At 39.1% G+C, this 20,364-nt stretch overlaps 2 protein-coding genes across 3 annotated transcripts in view; one reads left to right on the top strand and one right to left on the bottom strand.

The window, feature by feature from the left end:
- The first annotated feature begins 1,654 nt into the window (after positions 1 to 1,654).
- Positions 1,655 to 15,042, top strand: g6pc2 (glucose-6-phosphatase catalytic subunit 2). The gene is made up of 5 exons (XM_062964948.1): positions 1,655 to 3,184; positions 3,492 to 3,601; positions 7,547 to 7,658; positions 8,789 to 8,904; positions 11,759 to 15,042. Exons 1-5 carry the CDS (start codon positions 2,967 to 2,969, stop codon positions 12,268 to 12,270), a joined length of 1,068 nt encoding a protein of 355 aa, XP_062821018.1. The 5' UTR covers positions 1,655 to 2,966; the 3' UTR covers positions 12,271 to 15,042.
- A 3,053-nt stretch (positions 15,043 to 18,095) lies between these two features.
- The window catches only part of abcb11 (ATP binding cassette subfamily B member 11), a 168,147-nt gene continuing 165,878 nt past the window's right edge, over positions 18,096 to 20,364 (bottom strand). For both annotated transcript variants that reach the window (XM_062964889.1, XM_062964885.1), the window contains exon 29: positions 18,096 to 19,204. In XM_062964889.1, coding sequence (XP_062820959.1) covers positions 19,004 to 19,204 — 201 coding nt within the window. In that variant the 3' untranslated portion in view covers positions 18,096 to 19,003. The remainder of the gene's footprint in view (positions 19,205 to 20,364) is intronic.

The raw sequence follows: 20,364 nt of genomic DNA, 5'->3' as shown, positions 1-20,364 counted from the left end.
GAATGCACACATACACACACACACACACAGAGGGGATTTGTAAACGTTTCAGGGGGAAATGCATATGTGAAATTAGTATCTATCATTATAGATCTATATCTAGCTCTGCATTGTTTATATAAGCATTGAATGTTTGCCTGTTACTATGTTGGAAGCTGGCCTGAGTCCCCATGGGAAGATAGGGTGAGATCCAAATGAAGTTTATTATTATTATTATTATTATTATTATTATTATTATTATTAGGTTATTGTTGATAGATACCATATTGTTTTTGTTGCCCCTACTTTTCCAGCTAGTTTATTGTTTTTCTTTGAAATACGGTAAATATAAGGGGCCGGGCTGGGCGCAGGCTGGAGAGCAGCCTGCTGCAATAAATGACTCTGACCATGAGGTCATGAGTTCGAGGCCAGCCCGTGGTGGAGTGAGCACCCGTCAATTAAAAATAAAAAGTAGCTCCTGCTCGTTGCTGACCTAGCAACCCGAAAGATAGTTGCATCTATCAAGTAGGAAATAAGGTACCACTTATAAAAGTGGGGAGGCAAGTTTAACTAATTTCCGACATTGGAATGAGGAAGTGCCGTCACAGTGGATGATGAAGCAGCTGCTCCACCCTGTGGCCAGAATCGAACATCCCCTCAAGAGAAGGTTAAATTGCCTCTGCGTCTGTCTGTCTGTTGTCTCGGTCTCTGTTCGATGTGTTTATGGGCATTGAATGTTTGCCCTATATGTATATAATGTGATCCGCCCTGAGTCTCCTTTGCGGGTGAGAAGGGCGGAATATAAATACTGTAAATAAATAAATAAATACGGTAAATATTCAAAAACATTTAACCTACTGATGCCTCGATTAATGAAATTTTATTGGTATCTATTTTTATTTTGAAATTTACCCGTAGCTGCTGCATTTCCCACCCTCATCTTATACTCGAATTAATAAGTTATCCCACTTTTTTGTGGTAAAATTAGGTGCCTCGGCTTATATTCGGGTCGGCTTATACTCGAGTATATCCGGTAGTTGAAAAAACATGAACATGAGCAAATTCCTATGCACGCTGCACATATCTTATGTGTAGTTCAAAAACAGATGCAAGAACAATACATGAATAATAATTTTAACCAACATGAACCTATCAGTATATCAAGGGAAGTGTGACCCTGCTTTTAGCTGATAAGATAGTCAAGTTAATTAGGATTGTTGTTGTTGTGTGCCTTCAAGTGGTTTTAGACTTAGGGTGACTCTAAGTCTAAAGATTAGGTTGGGGAGTGAGTAAATGACCTTGGAGGTTTGAGGACCCCTGGTGTAGGCTCATTTGATTTATGTATTTATTTATTTACAGCATTTATATTCTGCCCTTCTCACCCCAAAGGGGACTCAGGGCAGATCACATTACACATATAGGCAAACATTCAATGCCTTTTAACATAGAACAAAGACAAGACAAACATAGGCTCCGAGTGGGCCTCGAACTCATGACCTCCTGGTCAGAGTGATTCATTGCAGTGGTTACAGCTGGCTTGCTCTCCAGCCTGCACCACAGCCCGAGCCCAACTGCATTTGATGCAGTTGAATTGCATTATATAGCAGTGTAGATGGTGACCAATTCCTCGTTCACAGCATCTTTGTGACTTATGCAAAGGATTGTTGTTGTTGTTGTGTGCCTCCAAGTCATTTCAGACTTAATCTACAGTTTAGGGTGGGAAGCAGATAAATGACCTTGCAGGGCCATATCTGGCTCACGGGCCTTAGTTTGGGGACCCCTGGTGTAGGCTCATTTGATGCAGTTGAATTGCATTATATAGCAACTAGCTGTGCCCGGCCACGCATTGCTGTGGCAAAGTGGTGGTGGTATTGGTTAAAAATTGTGTAATTTTTATTTGACGTTATTTGTATTTTTTTTATCAATTTTATTGTAAGTTATCTTTTTATTCTATTTTATTATTTTCTTGTATTATTTTTAGTTATTTTCTGTTATAGTATTTTATTGTATTAATTTTTTAGTGTTTCTAATTATTTTTTAGTGTTTTTAATTATTTTTTAGTGTTTTTTTATTATTTTTATTGGGTTGCTAGGAGACCAAGTTGGAAGAGCTTAGCCTTCTAACTGGCAGCAATTGGATAAAAGCAATTATTCCTCTCTCTCTAATTAGGACTTTATTTTTCTTTTCTTTTTGTTGTATCAACCTAGAGCCGTGGATGATAGGTTGTGTTGTCAAATTTAGAGGTTGGGGGGCCTGTAGTTTTGTTGTTTTGTGGGTCGCCGTGATGCCATTACTCTTTTATATATATAGATGTAGATGGTGACCAATTCCTCACTCATGGCATTTTTGTGACTTATGCAAAGGAAATAACTTGTTTTGGAACAACTCTCTTTTAAAAGCTCTTTACTCTTACAATTTAAAAAGGTAATATAAAAGCAGACGGTGTGCTAAGACAAAAGGGTGGGCAGAGAAGCAAGTTTTAATTTCCCATTCAAATGTAAAACTTTTATGACTTCTGAAATCAGTTATTCCTATATTTTTCTTGGTCTATATAGTAGCAACAGTTAATCAAGTGCATAAATTACTAATGCCCAGTCTTGGACGAAATGAGCTGTGCAAAAAAGTGAAGGCAAACATGGCCCAACTGTTCATACAATGGTTACATAAGATATGTATTGAACATTACACAGTTTTGCTCACAATTTACTGCAGATCAGCATGTCCTCTAGTCCTCTTCCCTCCAATTAAAATGACAAACAAAACAAAAAAACCCTCCTGTTTTCCTTACCAAGAGGGCTATGGAAAGAGTCACATGCTTCAGGAACGGACAATATAAAAGCAAAAACAAACCATCACGCACCACTCTTGTGGTCTTAAACACCCCCTTCCATGGTTTATTTCTTCCCCTTCAGATAAAGAGCAAAAGTTTTTTTTATAGTACTTCATTTGAGGGACTCAAGTCTCAGTAAAGGTTTTAACCTGTGGGAATGGATCTCCTCCATAGCAATGGAGTGCTCATAATTCAGCATTTGCAGAAGGATTACAGGTCTTATCAGAGCTTTCTCAATTTCATGTCACATGTTGGAGATCCTCGGAATATTTTCTCAATTTATTTTCCTCTCTGGTTCCAGCTTAACCGAGTGGTTGGGACAAAAATGATCTGGGTGGCAGTGATTGGTGATTGGTTCAATCTTATATTTAAATGGTAAGGCTACTTTTGATGCTACTCTTGAACTTCCACAATGTCTGGAATACATGCCCATTAGAGATAAGAAAGCTTTCAATAGCTGTGGTTTGCTTGTTCACATTATTTAATACCTAGAGTTCGAAGGGTTGACATTTTCCCCAGTGAAATAGAAAAAAAAGGAAATGTTTAAGAATCCAGCTTTAGCAAAATGATTGCTCTGTTTTAGTGAACAAACAAGTACAATCGATTTAAGAGAAATTGTATACTACTACATAATGTCTTGAGTTTGTGTGTTTACTGAATATACTGTTTTCTTTTCTGGCAGGATTCTATTTGGTCATCGGCCGTATTGGTGGGTCCAAGAAACTATGATCTATCCTAACCAAACTAGCCCATGTCTTGAGCAGTTTCCCATAACATGTGAAACAGGACCAGGTAAGCAATTAGTATTGAACGGATGTGCTCAGTCCAGGAATTTACCATTTGGGGACTGAGTCATGAAAAGTTCCTTTCAGAATATTGAGTTGGTCTTGAGTGGAAAGTAAAATTAAAGAAATTAAAGCGCAGGAGACTTGCTGTATATACTTGAGTATAAACCGACTCAAATGTAAGCTAAGGCACCTAATTTTACCACAAAAAAACTGGGAAAACATTGACTCCAATATAAGCCGAGATACCAATAAAATTACATTAATTGAGGAATCAGTAGTTTAAATGTTTTTGAATCTTTACATCAAACTAATTTAAGATATGACTGTTCAACTCTGATTAAATCATTATTTTCATCTTCTTCAATGTAAATGTGCTTATGTATCCTTTTAATAATAATAGAGTGAAATAATAAATGTAATAATAATAAATGCAGTAAAATAATAAATGTAATAATAATAGAGTAATATAATAAATGTAATAATAATAATAGAGTGAAATAATAAATGTAACAATACCAATAATAATAGAGGAAAATAATAAATATACCATATATAGTAGAGTCTCACTTATCCAACATAAACGGGCCGGCAGAACGTTGGATAAACTAATATGTTGGATAATAAGGAGAGATTAAAGAGAAGCCTATTAAACATCAAATTAGGTTATGATTTTAAAAATTAAGCACCAAAACATCATGTTATACAACAAATTTGACAGAAAAAGTAGTTCAATACGCAGTAATGCTATGTAGTAATTACTGTATTTATGAATTTAGCACTAAAATATCACGATATATTGAAAACATTGACTACAAAAATGTGTTGGATAATCCAGAATGTTGGATAAGTGAATGTTGGATAAGTGAGACTCTACTGTACCAGTATCTCAGTGGAGTTGCTAAGGGACACAACCCCACACTATCACTTAAGTGATAAGTGAGACTCTACTGTATATTTGAGTATAAGCCGACCTGAATATAAGCCCACCAGGACCCTCACCCGAGTATAAGCCGAAGAGGGTGTTTTTTAGTCCTAAAAAAGGGCTGAAAAACTAGGCTTATACTCGAGTATATACAGTACATTCAAAGATGGGTTAACAGTTTTATTATAATTTTTAATACGAAAAGAAGGTTTTTTAGCACTTCAGTCAATAGCTTGGATGCCTTCAACAGCTTGGATACATAAGGAGGGACTGGGTATTCTGTATAATTTAATCTTGCATTTAGTGGATTCAATCATCTTTTCCCTTCAGAGTTCCCTTGCAATGTAGCCTTTCATCTTATGGTTTGTTTCATCCTAATTATGAAAGGATCACTATCAGGCTGCTGACGGAAAACAAGCTAATGTTTGAACTGAGAAAAAAATATTTTTTTCTTTTGTCTGTTAAAATAAAAAGAAGGGGGAAATAAACAGCAAGAAACTTATATCAAAGTGCCTTTAAAAATAAGATCATATTTTACTTGAAAATTCCCTGACTTTCACTAATAATTGTCTTTCTCCCCCACCCCCATTTAAGTGTTCAGTGTCACAGACTTCAATAACTCAAATCCAAAAGTGTTTCACTAACTTTATGGCTTGCAGAAATGTAGATGATGGAAGCAGAGCCGGCCCTAGGTATTTTTCAAGTGTAGGTGAACAGAATTTTGCCCCCCCCCCCCCCCCCGAAACCAATCACTGAAAAATAAAAGCGTTGGATAAGCGAAAATGTTGGATAATAAGGAGGGATAAAGGAAAAGCCTATTAAACATCAAATTACATTAAGATTTTACAAATTAAGCACCAAAACATCATGTTTTACAACAAATCAACAGAAAAAGCAGTCTCGACTGCGCCCCCATATGTTTTGCGCCCAAAGCGACCGCTTAATTCGCCTCATTGTTGGACTGGCTCTGAATGGAAGTTAAGCTGTTCATAGTGAGATTCTTCCTTAATGTATTTCACAAAGTTTCAATAGGGTTTTTAGAAAGTTGGATGTGCAGCCGGGCACATTGTTCCTTACCTAGTCCCCTTCATTCCACCCGACCTGGCAACATCAACTCATATTGCTTGGATGCAAGGAATGGGAATCGGACTCATAGGGCACATCCAGACAGCACCTAAAGTGTGCGCCCTCTTGTGTTTTTCTCTGGGGCATCCTTTGGAACAAAACAGGAAAACCCTGCTTTGTGCCAAAGTAATTTGTCAGCTGGAAAGATCCAGGTCTTCTTGAAAGCTGCAGGTTGTGTGGATGGGGACCAGGGATCGCATCACATGACTTATGGTGCCCACCCACACATCTGTCTTGAGTATCTTGGGCTCCTGGAGTCCAAGAAGTCCAAGACAAATACTACCCCTCCTAAAACCCCTTTAAAAAACCTTCAGAAAAGAAAAGTTACTTGGCCGCAATTCCCCTTTCTCCGGAGCTCTCCTGGTGCTTCATTTCTACATGCCAGGAGAGCTCTGGAGCAGGGGGAATGGTGGCCAGGTAACTTATTTTCAGGGTTGTTGTATGTCTTTCGGGCTGTGTGGCCATGTTCCAGAAGTATTCTCTCCTGACGTTTCGCCCACATCTATGGCAGGCATCCTCAAAGGTTGTGAGGCATGGACAACCTTTAAAGGCTTTTCGGGGGGCGGGATGGGATTTGTTTTGTGTCCCAGTGCCCTGCTGGAAAGTCCGGCAGGGCATCTGGACACCTTCCCGAGAAAAGCACGAGCTTTCTGGAGCATGTGTGGATTTCAATGTGAGTCCAATCAGGTTTTTAAAACCCAGTTGGACTCGCATGAAAATGCTGTATGGAACTGCTCATAGATGCGATTCTCCAAACCTTCCGTGGCAAAGGCGTAGTTTTCTCCAGTTAGTGTTTCCCAGCTCGCCAATCACAATTTCTAGTACCAGTATCTCAGTGGAGTTGCTAAGGGACACAACCACACACCATCACTTAAACCAAAAGGTTGCTCTATCTCTTTCGTGAGGAACAAAGGATCCCTAAAAATGTTCGGGTGGGCATATTTGGTTCATCTGATGGGATTCATTACTAGATTTATTAGAGTGGAATGAAACTCCCACATTCCAAAATGTGTATCACAGTATAAATTAGTGAAGAAATAAAGAGTTTAGCATGGAGAGTGCATAAAATGTTCCTGAAAAACTGGGGCATCAAAGTAGCAGCTATGTGTGTTAGAGTCTCCCTACACAGAGAACTGGGTTTTAGGTATGGAAGCTAATTAAAGAGCTTAGGACAGACCAAAAGTATAAACATTCTTGAAAGGTGAAGGCCTACATTATTTATATTTATTATTTATTTATTACAATATTTATATCCCGCCCTTCTCACCCAACAGGGGACTCAGGGCAGCTTACAGTAAAACACACATATAAAACCTGTACAATACACTATAAATCAGTTTAAAAAATTAACTTACATAAGACATTCATAAAACGCATTATAAAATACAGATAGCTGCTTGAAGAGTGAGAAGCATCCAGTCTCTCATGTAACTCAGCTTTACCAGTGGGCTGCATTAGATGTAGGCTGGCAGTGACATGATGAAAGCTCTCTGTGAGCAGCTTGCTCCAGGCAAACAATTTATCATGCATAAACAGATGACAGATACCAACGCAGGGTACCAAGGATGGCTGGAAGGCACATGATGCTGTTCCAACAGTGAAGCAAAGCAGATTTCAACCTGTAAATTATCTGGTTAGTAAACTCGCCCCACCCAACTGGAAGAATGTGTAAGCCACTCTGAACAACTTAAATACAAAATTGGGGGGGAGGGATGAGTGAAATACAACTTGGATGTACACTATGTCTAGCATCTCTCTCTAACTTTGTCTGGATATTAAAACACTACATTTGCTTTCTGGAGAGTCTTTTTGAGACAAGCAGTTGGATTTAGGCTGTAGCTTTAGTTGATGTTCTCATGGCTTTTGGTATTCTGCCACTATCTTGTTTTATTATTTCCATAGGAAGCCCCTCTGGTCATGCCATGGGATCTTCATGTGTTTGGTACATAATGGTGTCAGCAGCCCTTAGCTATACAGTGAGACTGAAAGATGAGACAGCTATCAACCTCCACAGGTCAGTCTCTTCCCAAAATTCATAGTTTCCGCTTGAGTGACTATTCATTTCCCATATAACAGTCATGGTTCAAATACAAACAAGGTACTGTTGTTACTGTGCCCAGGCTGTGGCACAGGCTGCTGAGCAGCCAGGTGCAACAAATCACTCTGACCAAGAGGTCATGAGTTCGAGGCCAGCTCAGAGCCTGCGTTTGTCTCTGTCTTTGTTCTATGTTAAGGCATTGAATGTTTGCCTTATACTGTATGTGTAATGTGATCCGCCCTGAGTCCCCTTCGGGGTGAGAAGGGCGGAATATAAATACTGTAAATAAATAATAAATTTGTTCCAACAGCAAAGTATATGGAAGATACCTGGTGATTTGCATAGCATATCACTTGTATATAAATGAAAATTGTATAATAGAAAGCCTGCAAGCAAACGGACTTTCTATCTGTCCATTTGGAGACTTTGAGTAGAATTCCAGTTATGCAGCACCAGTGTTTTTTCTGTATTTGTCAGAACTTTTGATTCCTTCTCTCAGGTCCAAAAAGTAATGGGATAAAGAGTGGAAAAGATGATATAGGAAATAATAGAATGGGATGAAAATGAAAGATGAAGATGGCAAAGGAAGGAAAAAAGAAACAAGCTGGGCTATGAGACAGTGGTGGCCAGTGGTTTCTATATTATTGGGGCTGTGGATCTAGACTCTAAAGAACTCTCCATGGTCCTGAACCTAAAGTAAGAGCAGCTCCCGGGTTAGTTCTTTTAAAGCAGGCATGGGAAAACTCTCGGCTCTCCAGGTGTTTTGGAGTTCAACTCCCACCATTCCTAATAGCCAGTAAGCGGGCTGGGATTTCTGGGAGTCGAAGTCCAAAACACATGGAGGGCCAAAGTTTGCCCATGCCTGTCAAAACAAGGGGTGGAGTTTCTGTCCCATTGATAGCAGAGTCACCAGCTGCCACGGAAGCTGCAGAGAACAATTCAGAACTGGGTGGATTTCTCATTTGGACTACAACTTGCAGAACTTATCTTAAGCCAGCATAGAAAATAGTAGCTTTCTAAGCTCTGGGAAAATGAGAAAGGATCTTTATAATCTATTGCCTAGCAAATGTTTTAAAAAGAAAATTGCCCTATCTTTTCTTTTACAGACTCACCTGGTCTTTCTTGTGGAGCATGTTCTGGATTATACAGATCAGTGTGTGTGTGTCAAGAGTATTCATAGCGACACATTTTCCCCATCAAGTTATCCTTGGAGTAATTGCTGGTAATAAGAGTGGCTTTCTTTTTCTTGATTAAAGTATAGATTTGGAAAACAATGGAAAATGTTTCCGATATAAAAGATAGGATTTGAAGCAGGGAAATAAGAAATACCTAATCTGGAATTTAATTTGGCAATTGATCCATGCCAGGAAGCTTGTTTTCAAAATCTGAAGCATGTTCTACTCTATGACTATTTTATAGTGTGCTGTGGATAGTAAGCTCTTACATTATGGCATGTTTGAAGTCATGAAGTTCTTTGAGGTAGAATAAGTATAAAATCTATTTTAAATGAGATTTGAACTTGTTGGAACTGTGCAGACAGCCTGCTAGAAAGTTATAGAGAAATAATCAAACAATGTTTGGAAAATTACTTTTTGGACTGCTGTTCCACAAAACCCCACCTAGCATGGGCAATTGTAAACTAAAAATAGTAATCATTCAAGGAGGCAATGAAACAAAATTAGGATAGCTAAAGGTTGGGATCAGAATAGACTGCATACTGTTGATTCTCCTCTGAATTTGAGAAAAGGGACAGATGGAAGAGATAGACAGTAGCAATCTTCATGTAGTCCAGTATCTCCTGTCCAACATTGCTTAACCAGATACCACTGGATGGGCATTACAGTAGAGTCTCACTTATCCAACATAAACGGGCCAGCAGAACATTGAATAAGCGAAAATGTTGGATAATAAGGAGGGATTAAGAAAAAGCCTATTAAACGTCAAATTACTTTATGATTATACAAATTAAGCAACGAAAACATCGTGTTTTACAACAAATTGACAGAAAAAGCAGTCTAAAACATGGTAACATTATGTAGTAATTACTGTATTTATGAATTTAGCACCAAAACATCGCAATGTATTGAAAACATTGACTACACAAACATTGGCTACTAACAAATTGACTACAAATAAAGATAGAATTAGGAGCCCCGGTGGCGAAGTTAAAGCACTGAGCTGCTGAACTTGCAGACCAGAAGGTCCCAGGTTCAAATCCCGGGAGCGGGGTGAGCGGCCGCTGTTAGCTCCAGCTTCTGCCAACCTAGCAGTTTGAAAACATGCAAATGTGAGTAGATCAATAGGTACCGCTCCAGCGGGAAGGTAACAGCCCTCCATGCAGTCATGCCGGCCATATGACCTTGGAGGTGTCCACGGACAACGCCGGCTCTTCGGCTTATAAATGGAGATGAGCACCAACCCCTAGAGTCAGACATGACTGGACTTAACGTCAGGGGAAACCTTTACCTTTATCTAAAGATAGAATTGCATAAAATGAAGTTATAGTAGCAACATTGTCAGAAATTAAATCCATAAAACGTTCAATCCTTGCTGCCTAGAGAAACAGCTGTAGATCGGGGCAGGAGACAAACTGCATTGGATAATCCAGAATGTTGGATAAGCGGATGTTGGATAAGTGAGACTCTACTGTAATAGCCCTGTCTGCTGTTGTTCCCCAGCATCCAGTAGGTTAAGCTGGCTGGAAATTGTGACATACTGAAATGCAAAAAACTGCAAATTGTGGTCATAAAGCTAAAGCAAGGAAGATCAAGGAAATACAAGACTGTGATGCTACCTCCGATGGGCCTTTAAAGGGAACTTTTACTTCGTATTTCCTTCTTGACAATTGCACAAAGACTTTTGGAGGATCAAACTGTGATCCAAGGTGCTATGGTTGGTAGATCCTGGGTATGCTTCTGTGGCTGTATTCACACACATTGATAGCACTGTTATTCAGATGGCTTCATCTTGTGACATTCTGGGATTTGTAGTTTGCTGTGGGATTTAGAACTCTCTAGTACAGTACTCTGAACTACAGCCTCACAAAACAACAAATCCCAGGATTCCATAGGATATAGTCAATGCACTTAAAGTGCTATCAAAGTGCTGCAATTGCATAGTATTGATATAACCTGTAGGATTATCAGCCTGGATATGGGACTGGACACTTTTAACTGGAAGCCTGGATAGATTGAGAAACAGGATGAGTTAGCATAACACTCTGAAGCCTGGCAAAGGTGCCCACATTCCTTATCTTTCAACCTCAAACTTTTATTTGCAGTCATTCTCTTCCAACAGAGCACTTGCTTCTCCAAGGGAAAGTGGAAACAGAATGCACAGAAGTGCTGGTAACAAAAACAAAGCTTGACACATTTCTGTTCCCTTCTCTCCACTGAGAAGGCAACAGGCCTGTTGGGATGGGATGGCTTTGGCCAAAAGGTAAGGACCTGCAGGTACCTTTGCCTAGCTTCACAGAGTTTCACGGTACACCTTGGTACCCACTGAGGGTTGTTTCTGGGGCCCTGTGTGAATATCAGACTCAGTAGATGCTCAAGTCCCATAAGATACAATGATGTAGTGAAACAGCATAAAATGGCAAAATTAAGGTTTGCTTTTTGGATTTTTTTTCTCAAGCCATGGTTGGTTGAATCTATCAATGCAGAGACCACAGATATGGAGGACTGAATGTAATTCATCCTGTTTTTCTGTCAAAGTCTTGCCATCTGTCAATTTCCATTTTGCCTGTATCCAAATTATCTTACTCTCAAGTTCTTTCCATTTTGACTGTGATTAAAATTTTAAATTCTAGGAAATTCTGATAAACAACTAAGTGAAATAATTCCCCATCTCTATACTGATCTGTATAAATCCCAAAATCATACACAGTCAAGTCTGTGTCAAAGTAATAGAAACAATTCTTTAAATATGACCTTTGGATTCTGTCATATTAATTTCCAGTTAAGCAGGAATACATTTTACAGTCAAGCCAACACCTTCTGCTGTTTTAAAGTTAAGTCCGGAAATCGATACAGCTTGTGTAAATTAATCTCTCCTAATGCCTCATTTCTAATTCACAGGTATGCTAGTTGCAGAAGCATTTGAATATGCTCCAGCCATTCAGACAGCAAGCTTAAAAACATACATCCAGACCAATGTGTTTCTCTTTGCTTCTGCTCTTGGCTTGTATCTGGTTCTCAAGTTGATTGACATTGACCTTCTGTGGTCTGTACCGAAGGCAAAGAAATGGTGTGCCAACCCAGAGTGGATCAATATTGACACAACTCCCTTTGCTGGATTGGTGAGAAACTTGGGTGCTCTCTTTGGGCTCGGACTCGGCATTAATTCTGACATGTTTATCATAAGCTGTAATGGTAAACATGGCTATAAGCCCAGTTTCAGGATACTGTGCATAGCCACATCTTTGGCTACCCTGCAGCTCTATGATTTTATCAAAATACCTACCCACACTGAGTATTTGTTTTACATCCTTTCTTTCTGCAAAAGTGCTGCCATACCGCTTACAGTAGTGGCTTTGATTCCATACTGCATACATTTGCTAATGAAGCCAATAGAAAAGAAGCTTCCATAACAGATTGCATTTGGTATGGAAGAACCTGGGACACACAAAAGGCCAAGAATGTCCCATCTCTGAAGGCTTGTGTTGTCGAAGGCTTTCATGGCTGGAATCACTGGGTTGCTGTGAGTTTTCTGGGCTGTATGGCCATGATCCAGAAGCATTCTTTCCTGACGTTTCACCCACATCTATGGCAGGTATCCTCAGAGGTTGTGAGGCATATTAGAAACTAGGCAAGAGAGGTTTATATATCTGTGGAAGGCCCAGGGTGGGAGAAAGAACAGATATACAAACCTCCCTTGCCTACTTTCCAATATACCTCACAACTTCTGAGGATGCTTTCCATAGATGTGGGTTAAATGTCAGGAGAGAATGCTTCTGGAACATGGCCATAGAGATCGGAAAACTCACAGCAACCCTCTGAAGGCTTGCTTTCTTCTGTTCTGAACAACCATGTGTACACGTCTACGTAGAAAATCAAAATTGATCGTTACATCCCTGGAGGCCTTATCATTCAAAAAAAGAAATTGTTTGGCCAGGCGTTTGATTTAATTTCCCAAATATTGCAAAATGTAAATGAAACAGTGTAATATGTCAGAACTTCCATTGGTTTTGGAAGATTTTGTGAATATTATTGGTAGTTAAGGCTTGATGGGGATGCCCATCTGTAATATTAAAGGTGCTTTCCCACCTAGTCCTCCTTTCCAACCTAAGAAAAGTATTGGTTTTATTCAATACTGCTTCATATATATGTGTGTGTACAGATTGGTGTATGTATAAATAGACAGTTAGATATAGAAGTATGTACAGTTACTAATGGAGGAAATACACATCCACAAGCATAGATCTCTGCTTTTCCCTATAGTTGGGTTCTCCCTGTCATCTAGATATTCAGCAATGTATATGGGTTGCTCTGTATACTGACCTCTGTTCTGAGGTCTACTTTGTGACTCTGCTTTCTCTTGATTAATGCAAGAATGTCAATTTTTCAGACTTTTCTATTAGGAACCAAATTTTAGACTTCCAGGTATCCTAGAATTAGCATGAGCTGTGTGAAGTGCACCTTTCTCTCACTCCCATTTCTAAGGCAAGACATAGGCTGCAGTCTTGAACTCACTTAGCCAAGCCTCATTAAACTCAATTGGATGTAATTTTGAAAGGCATGCATCGCATTGTGTTATAATTCACCTGGAAACTGAGTAATGAACATACAATAAAATTCGGTTAGCGTTGTAAGATCCAGCCATCTGGATCAAATACTTTAAGACGTAATTATTAATAAAAACATCTGTCAGGACTTTTTTTCTGGGAAGATAAAGCAAAAGTAATTACTTACCTATATATATATGTGTGTGTGTGTGTATAATTAATTAGATAGATAGATAGATAGATATAGATAGATAGATAGATAGATAGATAGATAGATAGATAGATAGATAGATAGATATATCAGGGCAAAATGTGTGACCTATGCGTCTGTCTTGAGAAAAATAGTTTCTGGGTAGGTTTTGCTTTATCTTCCCAGAAAAAAACTGACAGTATATGAATGCTGCCTTTCCCATTTGGACATGTACAATCTTGGGATGAAAAGAGAAATAATGAAAATGTCTTGAACACCTCTCTCAAATCAGAAAGTATTGAAGTTATCCATTTGAAGCTCTTTAGTGCAAATGGATCAATAGTAGATGGGTACAAAGAGAGAAGAAAAGCTAGTTATAATGGTAGACATGGCCTCCATTCTCTCTACAGAGTACACTGAATAACCACATTCCTGAGTCTTTTCAATGGTTACAACAGGCTTACTAGGACAGTTGCTTGTATTATTGTTCTGTCTTTATAGACAAAGCTATTTGATGTCTGAAAAGGATAAAACCAGCAAATACTGATGTCAGACGCTGTACAGCTAAAAGGAATGTGGCCAGTTTTGCTCACTTCTGGACTTTTACACTCATAGGCTTGTCTAGGAAGACCTTTGTAATATTGCTTTGTGAAAACAGAAGATATACATCCTGATCAAGGGAGTATGCAATCTATTTTGAATCTGCATTTATAGTATGCTTTTAAAGAACCCGAACTTCTGTACTAGATTGCTGGTTTCTATGTTATCTTGTAATTGAATGCTCACACATTTATATACATATACAGTAGAGTCTCACTTATACAACGTTCTGGATTATCCAATGCAGTCTGCCTTTTAGTAGTTAATGTTTTTGTAGTCAATGTTTTCAATACATTGTGATGTTTTGGTGCTAAATTCGTAAATACAGTAATTACTACATAGTGTTACCGTGTATTAAACTGCTTTTTCTGTCAATTTGTTGTAAAACATGATATTTTGGTGGTTCATAGAATCATAGAATAGTAGAGTTGGAAGAGACCTCATGGGCCATCCAATCCAACCCAACACTAAGAAGCAGGAAATCGCATTCAAAGCACCCCCGACAGATGGCCATCCAGCCTCTGCTTAAAAGCTTCATTTGTAAAATCATAACATAATTTGATATTTAATAGGCTTTTCCTTAATCCCTCATTATCCAACAATTTCACTTATCCAACGTTCTGCCGGCCCGTTTATGTTGAATAAGTGAGACTCTACTGTAAAACATTAGTTCTGAAGGGACACACTTTTTGCTTTTAGTTGATCCTACATGTGTTTAGCAGGCATTGTTTTTGAAGAAGCTTTCTGTCTTGTGTGTGGAAGGATGAACATCTCTTCTCAGATGGTGTCGACCTCTTGTGGTCTTCATAAACATTTGTAAAAAAATAAAATACTATAACCAGGTTTGAGTTTTTTTTTTTACAAGTGTGGTGTTTTTATCAGGTCATATTTCAAATAGATCAAATTTAATCAACCAAGGGTGCAGAATTAATGCAGTTTAACACCACTTTAACTTCCAAAGCTCAATTCTATGGAATCATTGGAATTGTAGTTTGAGAAGGCACTAGCACTCTTTTTCAGAGAAGGCAAAGACATTATAGTATTGAGCCCATGGTATTGAGCTATGGTAGTTAAAATGGTGTCAAACTGCATTAATTCTACAGTGTAGATGCACTCTAAGTTGAGTCAAGAACAAAAGGTTTTACCGACATACCTCTGTTGGTGTAAGAAGGGAGAGCCAGCATGATATTGTAGTTTAATCATTGTTCTGTGACTTTAAAGACCAGGGCTCAATCCCTTTTCAGACATGTTACACCCTCTCAGCTTCAGATATCGGTAAACCCTCTCTGAATAAATCTTGTCCACTTTAGGATTCAAATATGTCAGCAACAGCTTGAAGGCACACAACTATACCAACCTGTGACCAGGAGCCTCTTCCAATCTGTTCCTTCATTATTTAACTCTGGGATTCAGTTACCTACCTTAACCCCCTTTCCTAAATTATTTCATGCATTACTAAGTGTCCCAAGTGGCTCCAAATATGGATGTGTATTTTTAAGGTTCCTGGCGATGGACGGTGAGACTCAGACTTTTTTTTCAAAGATATAAATTAACAACAAAGAACATTATCAGTTTTAAAAAGCTTTTGTCTTACAGCAGGTACCAAGTTGCCTCTTTACATTTTCCTAGGATTACACTAGGCAAGCAAGGTCAGCTCTGATTTGTTCTTGAATGGAAGACTACCAGTGAATAGCAGATACTGTAGGCTTTATTTTAGAGGCAGAAACTTGCAAAGCCACCTGTGACTATTCCTTGCCTATGAAAACCCTATGGACACACACACACAATTCTCATTTTCCTTGCACTCCAATCTGTTCCTTCACTTCCAGCTCCCACATTAAACACTGATCTAGTGCTGACATTTGGGACCTATTCACACTACACTGCTATTGTATTCTATTTATACTCTGGTTTCTCTTCAGATCGTGTATTTATTGCACTTTAACTACCATTGTCCATCCTATGAAAACCCTGAGACCGGCAATTTGGAAGGGAATATTTAGAATTTTTAACCAGAGAGCTCCAGTGCTTAACCAAACTCTAAGATTCAGGGGTCCATAAGATTGAACCATGGCAATTAAAGTAAGTGGAATAATAGTGCTGTAAATAGGTATAGTGTGAATGAGCCCCAAACATTGTGTGTGTGTGGGTTCTATTTGCCTGTAGGAGCCCCCAGTGGCACAGCGGGTTAAACCACTGAGCTGCTGAACTTGCTGACTGAAAGGTTGGCAGTTCGAATCCGGGGTAGATTGAGTTCCTGCTGTTAGCCTCAGCTTCTGTCAACCTAGCAGTTCGAAAACATGCAAATGTGAGTACTACCGCTCCAGGAGGAAGGCAACAGTGCTCCATGCAGTCATGCCGGCCACATGATCTTGGAGACGTCTGTAGACAACACTGGCTATTCAGCCTAGAAATGGAGATGAGCACCAACCCCCATAGTCAGACACATCTAGACTAAATGTCAGGGGAAAACCTTTACCCTTAACCTGTATTTGTCTGTAATTTTTGTAAACATTTCTAATATGTTCCTGTTAGGAGAACAGCATCCAATCCAAGAACTGACAGTGAACTTAAGTTGCAAGGCATGATGAATTCCAGCACAGAATAAGAGCTCCAGAGAATATTGCTCACTTCATACCCATTGCCACCCCAATCATTCTTTCCCTTTTAGCAGTGCTCTCTGAAAACTGCTAATAGCTACACAAGGGAATTCTCGGTTTTAATTTAATATAATTAAAATATTGCCAGCATGGATGTTTCCAAATAAAACCATGCATAATTAACAGATTCTGTTTACAAAGTGATCCCTACCCTTAAGTCCTATTTAAAATTTAGAGTTATGAAATTATAATTTTATTCAAAGGAAGAGAACACTTCTTGCAGAATATCATATTCCTATAATTAATAATCCTTATTTAGGATTCATTTTGTTATTATTTGATTTTTTTAGAGGGGGTTGCCTTTGTTTTCCTCTGAGATTGAGGAACCATAGCATACGCAGGGTCGCCCAATGGGTTTCCATGGCCACATAGGGATTTGAACTCTGGTCTCAAGGGTGATGGTTGAATGCTCAAACCACACTATGCTGGCTTTCATATCCATCAGTTTAATGCGCTACACAACTGTCACCAATATTCAACTGAAATCACATTAATGAACTCACTCATAATAAAGTGCTAAGTTGAAAAGCTGGGACCTATGGATATGGCTCTAGTTCCTCTTCCTCAAGATGGCTGTAAATTCTACAGAGCTGGAATGGATCTTGGAGACTATCCAGCCCACCTCTTTGTTTGTTGCAGACTTGGTAATGCAGGGTTTGGCACATTATTCCTGAGAGGGGATTCTTGAGCTGAAATATCTCCATCAAAGAAGAACTCACTGCTATTCACGGCAATCTTCTTTGCTGCTGAACAGCTCTATGAAAGGGAATGTTTACTAATGCTTAGCTGAAATCTGCTTTCTGTAATTTCCACACATAGCTTCATCCTGTTTTTTTGGAACAACAGAAAACTAATCTGCAGGATAGCCTTTCAGATACTTGACAAATGTTGTCATATTCCCCCTTATTCATTCCCTCTCCAGATTAAACATAGCTTATCAGCAGTTCCTGATTTCCAGTTGGTGTCCAAAATTTTTATCAGTTGAGCTTATTTGGATGTGCTCTAATTTCTTAAAGTACTTGTTGAAATGTGGTAAGCAGGATTAGATCCATTACCCCAAATGTACATTGACTGAAATGTAGTAAAACTGCTGCCTCACTTGATTTTTTTGTTAATGCAGCTGAACATTGCATTTACTTTTTACTCAAGGAGGCAGTCTGTCTCATCCATTGCCTTTTGCAATGTTTTTCAAACACAGTGTCAAGGGTCTGGGCATAAGTCATATCCCAATGAACGGTGTCTTTCACAGAAACAAATATTTAATATATTTATAGCCCTAGAAGCTTGTAGTTGGGCATACATGATTACATTGTTTTCTTCACAATAAACCTATGAGGTAGGCTAGACTCAAAGAGTGGAGGAGCTTATTAATTTACAATATAGAGGTGCTTATGGTGTTTTCTCTACACATAGAAAGATTTTGATCTCAATACAGTAGAGTCTCACTTATCCAACATAAACGGGCCGGCAGAATGTTGGATAACCGAATATGTTGGATAATAAGGAGAGATTAAGAAAAAGCCTATTAAGCATCAAATTAGGTTATGATTTTACCAATTAAGCATCAAAACATCATGTTATACAACAAACTTGACAGAAAAAGCAGTTCAATACACAGTAATGTTATGTTGTAATTACTGTATTTACAAATTTAGCACCAAAATATCATGATATATTGAAAACATTGACTACAAAATGCTTTGGATAATCCAGAATGTTGGATAAGCGAGTGTTGGATAAGTGAGACTCTACTGTATTTCCATAATTAAAGCAATTCAGTTCAGCAACATTAAAACATGTGGATGGGTGCTTCACCCTGGGTCCAAGACTGTCTTGCTCTATTTTTTACTATCTTTCATGTTGAGAAATCAATAATCTAGCCATAATCTATTTTCATGGAGATGACACTAAGCTGATTTTCCTGCAGTATCATCATAATTTTCTAGTGATATTGCCATTTTTCATAAAATGCAGTGCCAGAGCCATCAGGCTGCACCTCATGCATACAATATTTTCACCTGCATATGTATATTATTGAAACAGCACAGCTGTCTTTTCCTAAAATAAAGAGTGCTGATATGCTTATACTGGTCTTTGTACACCCACAAAGAAAAGTATGTCTGCCATGTAATACTGTGAGTATGGAGGCTCAACTAATTGGTGCACCAGTTGTAACAAGTTTGTAGTATGCCCCTTCCTGGGCCATCAGTTCTTCATGTGTGCCCTTTTCAATGATGACTCCTTGTGACATCACAGCTATAATATCGGAATTCTGAATAGTGGACAACCGGTGGGCTATGACGATGCAGGTACGGCCTTCTCGAGCTTTATCAAGAGCAGCTTGCACTGTCTAAAGGCAAAGGAGACAAAAATAAATCTACAGTCAATAAAGACTGAGTTGCTAGAGGGTGACATTTTTTGAGATAGTGACTTGTCAACTGCCTTTCAATATAACAACCATGATTAATAGACAGAACTGTTATGTTGCCAAAGACATGAATTACAAATTCAAAAGGGGAACAGGGCCATACCTGATGCATATACACTCGAACCTCCATGAGTTGAGCTTAGGGTTGAATATTTTGCTGCCCAAGACAGAACAGCAAATGCTCCCCTCTCTAAGTCAAGGTTGCACTGTACTTTAGGCTGCTGCTGCTCAGTCGTTTAGTCGTCTCCGACTCTTTGTGACATCATGGACCAGTCCACGCCAGAGCTCCCTGTCGGCCGTCACCGCTCCCAGTTCCTTCAAGGTCAAGCCAGTCACTTCAAGGATACTGTCCATCCATCTTGCCCTTGATCGGCCTCTCTTCCTTTTTCCTTCCATTTTCCCTAGCATCGTGATCTTTTCCAAGCTTTCCTGTCTCCTCATGATGTGGCCAAAATACTTCATCTTTGCCTCTAATATCCTTCCCTCCAGTGAGCAGCCGGGCATTATTTCCTGGAGGATGGACTGGTTGGATCTTCTTGCGGTCCAAGGCACTCTCAGGATTTTCCTCCAGCACCAGAGTTTAAAAGTGTCTATCTTCCTTTGCTCAGCCTTCCTTATGGTCCAGCTCTCGCATCCATAGGTTACTATGGGGAATACCATGGCTTTGACTATGCGGACCTTTGTTGCCAGTGTGATGTCTCTGCTCTTCACTATTTTGTCAAGGTTGGCCATTGCTCTCCTCCCAAGAAGTAAACATCTTCTGATTTCCTGTCTGCAGTCTGCATTTGCAGTGATCTTCGCGCCTAGAAATATAAAGTCTGTCACTGCCTCCGCATTTTCTCCTTCTATTTGCCAGTTATCAATAGATGTAGTTGCCATGATCTTGGTTTTCTTGACGTTTAACTGCAACCCGGCTTTTGCACTTTCTTCTTACACCTTGGTGATAAGGCTCCTCAGCTCTTCCCCACTTTCGGCCATCAGAGTGGTATCATCTGCATACCTAAGGTTGTTAATGTTTCTTCCAGCAATTTTAACTCCGACCTTGGATTCCTCAGGCCCTGCATGTCGCATGATGTGTTCTG

This window comes from Anolis carolinensis, chromosome 1 (genome assembly GCF_035594765.1).
Source record: "Anolis carolinensis isolate JA03-04 chromosome 1, rAnoCar3.1.pri, whole genome shotgun sequence".
NCBI lineage: Eukaryota > Metazoa > Chordata > Lepidosauria > Squamata > Dactyloidae > Anolis > Anolis carolinensis.
The sequence above is the reverse complement of the archived record's forward strand: the minus strand, read 5'-3'. Positions and strand labels throughout refer to the sequence as shown.